General features: G+C 34.5%; 1 protein-coding gene across 1 annotated transcript in view; it reads left to right on the top strand.

The window, feature by feature from the left end:
• The first annotated feature begins 1,403 nt into the window (after positions 1–1,403).
• Positions 1,404–10,363, top strand: part of LOC117104339 — a 41,223-nt gene continuing 32,263 nt past the window's right edge. The window contains exons 1-2 of the mRNA XM_033245159.1: positions 1,404–1,533; positions 6,284–6,571. Coding sequence (XP_033101050.1) covers positions 6,301–6,571 — 271 coding nt within the window. The 5' untranslated portion in view covers positions 1,404–1,533; positions 6,284–6,300. The remainder of the gene's footprint in view (positions 1,534–6,283; positions 6,572–10,363) is intronic.

The following is a 10,363-nucleotide window of genomic DNA, read 5'->3' as shown; positions in this document are numbered from 1 at the left end:
CAACATAATCCCACGAAGGGATTTCCAGGAACAATCTGCCGTTTTCGAGCAATCGTTATCTACATTTACACCCCTCCCGCATACCAGTACGAAAATGAGGAAAATTAAAGTGGTGGGGGCTATTAAACAGGACCTCCTGTCCCACTCTAACTTCGATGCGGTGAATGAGGGGGTATCACATCATAACCCCACCATGGGATTTCCAGGAACAATTTGCCGTTTTCGAGCAATTGTTACCAACATTGATCCCGCACAGTATATATGAAAGGGATTACAAAGGGATTTTCAAGAACAATCTGCCGTACTCGATAAATCTTTACCTATATTTCACCCCAACAGTTTGAAAATTAGTGAAAAGTATAAAAAGGTGAGGCTATTAAACCGGACCTCCGGTCCCACTCTAACTTTGTTGGGGTGATTGAGGGGGCATCACATCATAGGCCTAATCTTACCAAGAGATTTTTAGGAACAATCTGCCGTTTTTGAGAAATCGTTACTCTTACATTTACACCCCAAACAGTATAAAATGAGTGAAAATCATAATCTTACCAAGAGGTTTTTAGGAACAATCTGCCATTTTTGAGAAATCGTTACTCTTACATTTACACCCCAAACAGTATAAAAAGAGTGAAAATTATAAAAAGGTGTGTGGCTATTAAAACGGACCGCCTCCGGTCCCACTCTAACTTCGATGGAGTGATTGAGGGTGTATCGCTCCATAACCCCATTAAGGGATTTCCAGGAACAATCTGCTGTTTTCGAATAATTGTTCTCTAAATTTACACCCCTCCCGCCTAAAATTCTTCCCACCTGACATTTGTTGTGGTGATTGGGGTATCACACCATAATCCTACCAAGGGATTTTCAGGAACAATCTTCCCTTTTGAGCAATCGTTACCTATATTTACCACCAGTATAAAAATGATTGAAAATTATAAAAAGGTGGAGCTATTATTAAACGGGACCTCCGGTCCCTCTCTAACCTCGATGGGGTGTGAATGAGGGATACACCATGCCTATGTGTAATCCAAGGGATTTTTAGGAACAATCTGTCGTTTTCGAACGATATTGTTTCCCAATTCCTCTCCTTATTGTTTCCCAACTCCTCTCATATTGTCCCTCCCCCTCCTCCTTCCCCGCCATCCGCACTTTTTATCCCTCAGCCGTGGCCATTATATTGAAGAATTTGTGCTGTTTTGAAAAACATCGCTAATTTCGCGTCCGCACACACAGTGAAGTAAATGGTGAAATCTGCAGTCCAACACGATCGTATCTTATCTTATTGTTGGCTGGAATTGTGGGCTGGCTTGTTGTTGGCTGGCAGATTGTTGGCTAACTTGATGTAGCTCGCGTGACTTGCAATTAAGTGATAAGGAAGGAGAAATCCTATGTGAGAAAACTACTGCAAATCTAGCCCAAGATTTCTGATCGTTTTGGTAGGCTGGCTTTCCGATCCGAAATCTACCAACCAAAATGCTGTACGCTTTGCAGTACAGAACTGAATATTTCCTCAGATAGTTCTGGAATTTTGAGGTAAAATTAAAAATACATTACTGTTACAGAAGTAAATTAGGGGCGTAGGCTAGGTAGTACCTTTGCTATTAATAGTAATACTGTACCAAGGTAATACTTAGCCTAGTTGGATCCCCCCTTATTTGGCTTTGAAACTCTCTCAATTGTGCTGTGCTGCAGCACAGAATTTTGAGCCACTGGAGTAACTGTCAAGGCCTGTATTCCGATAGGGTGCAGGTCAACTCGGCCACAAGTCAACTCGGCCACAGTCAACTCGGCCACAAGTCAACTCGGCCACAAAAAGTTTGGCTACAGCCAACTCGGCCACAAGTTCTTTAATGTAAATCTTGCATCCTTTTTCTTCAATATATGATTGAAATCAAGTATGAGTATATTTTATTAAAACAGGACCACCACACTACCAAAAGAGATTTGAATGCTAATGCCTATGAATTAAAAAGAGTTATTTATTAATGTGTTCGTCTTCTGTTTACTCACAACATTCTAATTCAACAGTAATATTAAACAACAATAACAACAATAAATTAGTAATATTTACTTTAATAATACTAATTAGTCATTATGACGATAATAAAGGTGATAACAACAACAGCACAACAACATTAATAGTAATATTTATTTTAACGATACTACAGTAATAATATTAGTATGGTAATAATAAAGATATTATAAATATCAATTTTAATAACTAATTAGTGATAATAACGATATTGAAGGTGATAATAGCAATAATACAACAATAATAAATTAAAGATAATGTTTATTTTTATAATAATAGTAATACAAATTAGTAATAATAATAATAATGATACTTATAATAGGCCTACTTAGTAATAATAGGGTAATAATATCGATAATAGAGGTGACAACAACAACGACAATAATATTAATAATAATAATATGAGAAAAATACCAATAAAACACCAATAACAATAACTTTTTAAATTACTATTATTAAAATAATAATACTAGGACTAATGAATAATAATAAGAATTTTAATAAGAATAATAATAATAATAATAAATCGAAAATTATTTATTATTTATATGGTACTGTAATAATAATAATAATAATATCAGCAAAAATTTGAACAATATATAATGTTAATGCCAAGACTAATAATTAATATTAAAACTAACGGTAATAAAAACAACAATAATAATAACAACAATGACAACAATAACAGCAATAATAATAACAATAAGTATAGTAATACTTAAAGAATTAGTATTTTATACTTGATGAATTTACTCCTTCAAAGTGTAGTACCAGTAAATGACTTGTGGCAGAGTTGACTTGTGGTCGAGTTGATTTGTGGCCGAGTTGACTTGTGGCCGAGTTGACTTGTGGCCGAGTTGACTTGTGGCCGAGTTGGATCGAATTCTTCCGATAAAATTGTGCTCATAAGCACAGTAACACGAGGTTCCATCAAAAACGTTCTCATTCGTTCGTGAAGGTTGTGGTTTGGTAGTCACAAAATAACATTCACATAACATTGCAAGAAGTTAAACGTTCAAACGTTATGACGTTGCGAAATTAGTGTTTAACACCAAACTGTCAGTGGCGGATCTGGGTTGTTGGGGCAGGTTGGGGGTGGGGGTAAATATGTTTCCGGGAAAGTCCCGATCCCTATGGCAGAAAAAAGGGCTTTCCCGACTTCTAAGGTGTCTTTTATTTTAGATTCAAATTCAAGATTTTTTCCCCTCTTGAAAACGGTCAGGTAAGCTTTCTCAATTACAGTAAATACTGTAGGCCTATGTAATCTTGAGGATATTTCCCACACGATTAAAATCGTAACGCTACTGGTTTGGTCTACAAGAGTTCGTGTTTCGTACAGGTCATTCCATTCATAGAAAAAGCCTTTATATTGGAGAAAGCGTCATTAGCTATAGTAGGTCAATACTAACTCCCGCTATATAAAATTGATTTATAAGATTGAAAAATATTAATCTTATTATTGTAGTAGTGATACTATGTATGTACACGTTTCAGTTATTGTTATTTATTCGTTAATGTTATTATACAGAAAAAAAATTGAGCAGTTGCATATGTATTCTTTTTTCCATGAATCGATTAACCCAAAAAAGAAAGGTATTCCGGGTTCTCCCCCAGGAAAATTTTGATTCCTAGATGGCGGGAAATGAGCTTTCCCTGCTTCTAATTTTCCCATTGTAACAAAAAAAGAATCAGCTCACAGGTCTTAAAAAGGTAGGTCTAGAATTTTTTTTCCTTGGCAGCCCAAGTTGCGGGGTATCAGGACCCTGTGACCCCCTCAGATTTGCTAATGAAACTGTAACGTTATGACGTTCTTATAAACATAATATTGTTAGCTGTGCAATGGCGTATTTACAACGCTTGAACTACAAATTTTTAGGACATTTTTAAATGAGGGACTTCGAGTCAATCAGTACAGTTAAATTTTTTGTATAAATTTAAGGTGGTCGTAGTGATGGAGGTTAATATAGAAAAAGTAACAGAAATGGCAGTGTATTGAATAATGCATTTAGCAGCAAAGGAAACGATAATAAAAATAAGTATATTTCTTAATGAACAAAATTTAAGTTCAAGCCTTCTACTAGGGTATGAGATGTCACGATCCACTCAACATTTTGTTATCCTATGTTGGACAGACTCTAATGATTTAATATTGCCAATCTCATAGGGAACAGGCAGGTAAGTCATACCATAGAGAAAATAGAACATTTTCTCTATGGTCATACTTAAGGATCCATGGGCACACAAGGACATTGTATTTCTTAACAATGGGCCCGTTCAAGCGATAAAGTATCTGTGCGATTTACCAGTTAATTTACCGGTACACACTTACTAAAACCGCTCGGACACTAGCTTAATTACCATCTTGATTATCCGCGATAATTTTGACCACCAAATTGCTGGGTAGAATACCATGTATAGAATGACCATGGAGCTAGTGTTTCGTCCACAGACCTGCCCGCGGGAAATTCAATAGTGTTACGGCCCAGGCCTGGTTGCAGTTCTCCTTTGCCTCCTCACATGCACAACAAAATCGAAGTTGGATTGGACAATCAATCTATCAGCATAACATCGCATCATTGGAGCCATAAAGGTGGTTAGCACTGTAGCATATCTACGCGTTTGATTTTGTAGATTTACCATTATTCAGAGAAATAATTAACCTACGTACAGATTTTAAAGCAGCGTTTATAAGTTGTTGGGCTCAAATATCGTTCTCGCGTGCCGCACTGTGGGCAGTTATAGCAGAAGTAGAAAGTAAACAAAGCACATAATAATTTCTTCCTTGTAACTTGGTTAAACTTTTTCCGAATATTTCATTCAGATCAGTTGATCCGTTTTCAAAATATGTGGTCTATGACGTTTTCCTTTCAATGGTCCTCAGATCCATACCATAATGTGTATTGTCACAAAAATTTAATAACTTTTTTACAAGACTTTTACAAAGTATTATAGAATGTTTGATTTAGACCCATTGGTTTTTTTTTTAAAGAGATATTTAGATCTGGGTCCTTAAAAACTGAAAGACCCTAAAATTTACACCCTTCACTGGATCGTCACTAACACATAAATATTTCTTCCTTATAACTTGAATAAACTTTCCCGAAAGTTTCATTCACATCAACTGACCAGTTTTTGAAATATCCGGTGTGGACTGTTTGACCTTAAATCACTTTAATTGGTCCTCACATGCGCACCCCACCATAGATTGACACTAAATATTAGGAGGCACATCCTAGATACATGGCCTATGTTTCAGCAAAGCACGGAAAAATTCTAAGCATGGGAAGTGACCAAAGTGAAGGCCAGAAAAAAACAGTGCAAAAAGATAGGACAAATATATCGTCGCTCACATCACGAACTAACACAATAAAATTAAATTGTGTTGGTTCGTGAAATCACAAAAGCTCGTCAAAATACGTGAAGTTGTTGTTACGGACTTTTTGTGTGATAAAAAATACGAAAGTGCTTGATAACCAATACGCGCTCATTTTGACACGCTACTGTGATTTCACTAACTAACACTTGATTTTGTTAGTTTGTGATGTGATCGACGATAATAATAATAAATAATAATAATAAGATTTATTAAGCGCAAGAAGAAAGAAAAAAAAAAACAGAACAACTGCTGGGAAAAGCCAATTAGCGCAAGGAGCTTGGAATGATTACTTTTGGGCCTTTGAAAAGGATTCTGTCTGTCATCGTTAGCAGTGATTTCATCTCTAACAGGGTAGTATGCACAAATTTCTGGGGGATTTGATTTGTGCGAAATTTTATATTTGGTTATATCCTTATTTTATCCTAAGATATGGGGTTTTTCTTCCAAAATTCAAAGTTGGCGCTTAGTTTACAAGCATGCATTCATAAAGGAATGCATTTACTGTGTGTTTTTTTAATTAGCAAAAAAAAAAACAAGTACACAGATAGTTTAACACTACAGACACAAGAACATTGCTTTTCTTTCTGTACACAATTCCATATCATTGATACATTGAGTCATTCCACATTGGCTTACCTCACAGTGACAGATCCAGGGGTAAAAAAAGGGGAGCTCCTTCCTCCGGCAGCAGCCTATTCGCTAACCAATTGTGAAATCATTTTGATAAATGAAAGATTAAAAAGCTTTCAGAGGTCACAGCCACTGGACCTACACTATCAATAAAGGAACACTGTCCACTACATTTAAGTTTAGAAATTATTTGTGGTGAATGAATTGTACCATTAAAATAACTCCTGATTTTTAATCATTTTCAGAGTACAAATTGCTTAACATGGCATTGTCTGAAGAAGTATACCTTAAGATAGTACTTGACATATCTTATGGACTAGTGGCAGAGGAGCCAGAAGATATCAAGTACCTAAGTCGTGCCTTTCTATCACCAGATGAACTGAAGGATATAAAAAACTTCAGAGACCTTGCTTCAAAATTAGAGGATAAAAAAGTATTCAGCGAACACAATCTTCAGGAGCTTAAAAGACTGTTACGCGAGATTAATCGACTTGATCTTGTGCATATGGTGGAAGAAACTGAAGCAAAGTATGGTATGTTTAAATAATATTCTGCTTTTAATTCTTGGAAATTTGTTTTTACTATTGTTTTACCAGATTGTTTCTCATGTTGGTAGTAAATTGATTGTTACCACAATTCGATTGGTTTCAACTTTGGCAGAATGCAAGGTGACATAAAGAATAAGGAGCTTATTGTTTTGTTACCTGTGTGATTATGCTAATTAGTCTTTTTAAGATTAACTTATAATTAATTTGTAATTATTCTGTACATTTGCATTGTATACCACAATAGTTCCCATGAATTTGCATGAAAATTTAATATTTCAGTGGTGTGTTTAATGTAAAACATCAATGATCCAATTCGCAGTTAAATTGGAATAATTCTTTATATTTAAAAGAATTAATAAACATAATGAAATATCAGTTTAACGTAATTTGCATTGTTTTTTGAACACAATAATCATTTCAAACTCATAACAGTTAAAGGGTCATTCAAAATTATAAATATTTTTGCAGTACAAACAGGACTTTTTTTCGGTACTTCCACCTCCCCCCTGAAAGTGTACATGAACATATTGATTTTCCGAAACCATTCTCCTTTTTTTTGTGAAGTGAACTGAAGTACTGTATTGTATTTGGTTGCATAAAAATGTCTATTGTATCTATGGTTCTATTATAATTGATCATAAAAATTATTATTTTCAATATTACTTGTTATTTTGAATCAAATATTTTCATGCATATGTAAAAGTGTACAAAATTGTCTAACCCTTCCCTTCCAGTATACTGTTTGTACACAATGTGAAAATATTGATAATTATGAAGGACCCCAAGAGTTTTTTTTTAAATTTATGTTGGTATATAATTTATAATTAACAGCGAAAAGCTGAATTTGATTGCATTACATTGTTACAATATAAAACATATAAATACATTAAGAAAATTAAGAGGCATTGAGATTGATTGGTATATACATTAAAATTACTAAAACGAACTAAACAATTGCAATTAAAAGTTGAGGTGTTATTATTTGCTGTCGAAAAAATATAAATTCTGAATATCCAAAAAATAAACCCTTAGTTATATGCATTATTAATTTATGTTCACAGCTCATCAAAATTTCCATATTTAAAATATAAAAATTTTACCTATTATTAATATATTTTTCCATAATATTCAAATTACAAAAATATAATACAGTTTGCATTAAAAATTCTCAAAAACACACCAAACTCGAGCAGAAATATTCCGTCTTGAATTGTTCAAGATGTCATTCCCCAGATATTTTGGGCGCTAGCGCAGCATTGTAATTGCTGATAAAAGAGTTGCTACAGCCAGTCACTAATAAGAAAAACAATTTAATGTGGGTACAGTATGTATCACAAGGAACAATAAAATAATGTACAAACTGAAGGTCAATCAACAAACAAAGCAACTACAGTACAATATTAATGTTTAAACAATTTCAATTTCAATTTATTGTCATTTGCAACGCTCACATTACATTACATAGAAATTACTGTGGTCCTTTTTCACATTACAACTAAGTACAACGCAACAGACGAAGTAGCACTAAAGAGAGAAATATCAGAGTTACAGTGTTATTGAATTGTATTGAGGGTACGGATGGCTAATGGATAGAAACTCGTTTGGTACCTACTTGTACGAGCATAAATTGAATGATATATTCTACCACTGGGAAGCAATTCAAAGAGAGTTACCAGGGTGTGTTGGATCCTCAATTATACATTTTATTTTTTTTAACATCCTAGCATTAAATATGTCCTCAATATCATCCTTGTTGTGACCGATAATATGAGAGGCATATTTAATGATACGTCTGAGGTCATTTCGGTCAGCCTCGGTAGAACCACAATACCAAACAACAATAGAATATAAAAGAATGCTTTGAACAACGGACTTGTAAAAAATTGACATAATATTCCTACTAACCCCAAAAGATTTAAGTCTCCTCAGGAAGTAGAGTCGCTGTTGAGCTTTTTTAATGCACTTATTTGTATTTTCTCGCCCTTTCAGGTCATTAGTTAAATAAATTCCCAAAAACTTAAATTTATCTACAATTTCCACAGAAGTACCATTGATGGTAAGTGGGGTTATTTGTAATTTAAGCATTCTAAAATCAATGACCATTTCTTTGGTCTTCTTGACGTTCAGCACTAGACCATTTTGGTCACACCACTTAACAAAATCTATTACTTGGCCACGATACATCGCCTCATTGTTATCGTGTATCAGCCCGGAGATTGTGGCATCATCAGCAAATTTTACCATATAACAGTCATTTGTATCATGACAAGATCGTGAGTATAGAGTGAATAAAGGAAAGGTGATAACACGCACCCTTGTGGCACGCCCAAAAAGCTTTACATAAAAAAAATAATAAGCCAGTCGTGAATACTATTTCTTTAAGTAAAAATGGAACATTTTTTTTTCAGTGCTGTTGCCGGAACAACCTAGAAATATTAGAAAAGTTCATGCTGAATCCTTAGACAAAGTGCATCTGGTACACAAATGCAAACTATACCACGTTTCGCTATCAGTTGTTTGCAATGATATTTTTGAACAGAATACTGATGCAATTGGTGTTTCCTTTGAAAACAGAGCATTAAATCTTGGTAAAGTTCTTTTTTGTCATTTATCTCCCTAAAAATTGTATTTAGTAATAGCACTCTCCACACTTGGGCGCTTCTTTGGAAAAAAAAGTAAATATGAAATTTCCCCAGGAAAATATGGATTCCAAGTTTGCGAGAAATGAGCTTTCCCGACTTCTGAGGCATCTTTTAATGACTTTCAAGTTCTTAAAAAAACGATTCTATTAATCAGTAAACCCAAAAGAGAAAGGGGATTTGGGTTCTCCCCGGGAAAATGTTGATTTCTAATCTTCCCAAGATATGTATTCTTTTTTCCATGAATCGATAAATTCCAAAAAGAAAGGGGGTCCGGGGAAAATTTTCTTATTGTAAAAAAAAAAGAAAAATTCAGCTCATGGGTTCTTAAAATGTAGGCCTAGAATTTTTTAATTTTTTTTAATTTTTATTTTTTTTTTCCCAAGGAAGTGGGTGAGGACCCCTGACCCCACCCCCAGATCCACGAATGTGAATTGCGAGAAAATTTAACTGGGTCGAGGACTGGATAAACACTCTCTTTCCGCTTACCTCTCCTCTCTTTTCTTGAATTTCTTTCCGATCATGCAAAAATCTCCATACACATTATATATTTTCAGCCAAAATATGTGGAACCGGGGCCAACCCTGCACCCATTAAATCAAAAAATCGGCAGCATAAATACATAATGTGCAACCTCTACCACTCCATGGGGGTATTTTCTCCTCGACAGTGGCGTAGGGACAGGCAGTACAGCCAGTGCAAAGCATTGGGACTTGGGGGTCCATTCATATAGGCCTAAAAATAATAATTAAAAATAATTTTAAACTTTATATTTTTGAAGAAAAAACAGCTAGTGGGCCCCTCGATAATATTTAGGTTTTTAGAGGAATAATTATTGATTACTGTGTACATTTCACGTGCTACTAATTTTTTTAATTCTTTTAATTGCTGAGATCGAGTACATCCCTCCAGAAATAGTTACGAAGGTTCTGATTATCGTTAGCATATATTTATAGCCTAGGCCATTAGGAGGTGTAGGGAGTAAACTGATAAGGAGCACTTCTTACTATGATTTTTCACAAAATATAAATCACTAGTCCTAGAATTTTCGTTCTTTAAATTCAAAATACGGATCCTGAAAATTTAAAATGTCGGAACTTTTGGTAATTCTCCTACCCTACCTTGCAAAATTTATTTA

The sequence above is a fragment of the Anneissia japonica genome, unplaced genomic scaffold (assembly GCF_011630105.1).
Source record: "Anneissia japonica isolate Jap-2015-1 unplaced genomic scaffold, ASM1163010v1 scaffold4536_len1192065_cov207, whole genome shotgun sequence".
NCBI classification, from domain to species: Eukaryota; Metazoa; Echinodermata; class Crinoidea; order Comatulida; family Comatulidae; genus Anneissia; species Anneissia japonica.
The sequence above is the reverse complement of the archived record's forward strand: the minus strand, read 5'-3'. Positions and strand labels throughout refer to the sequence as shown.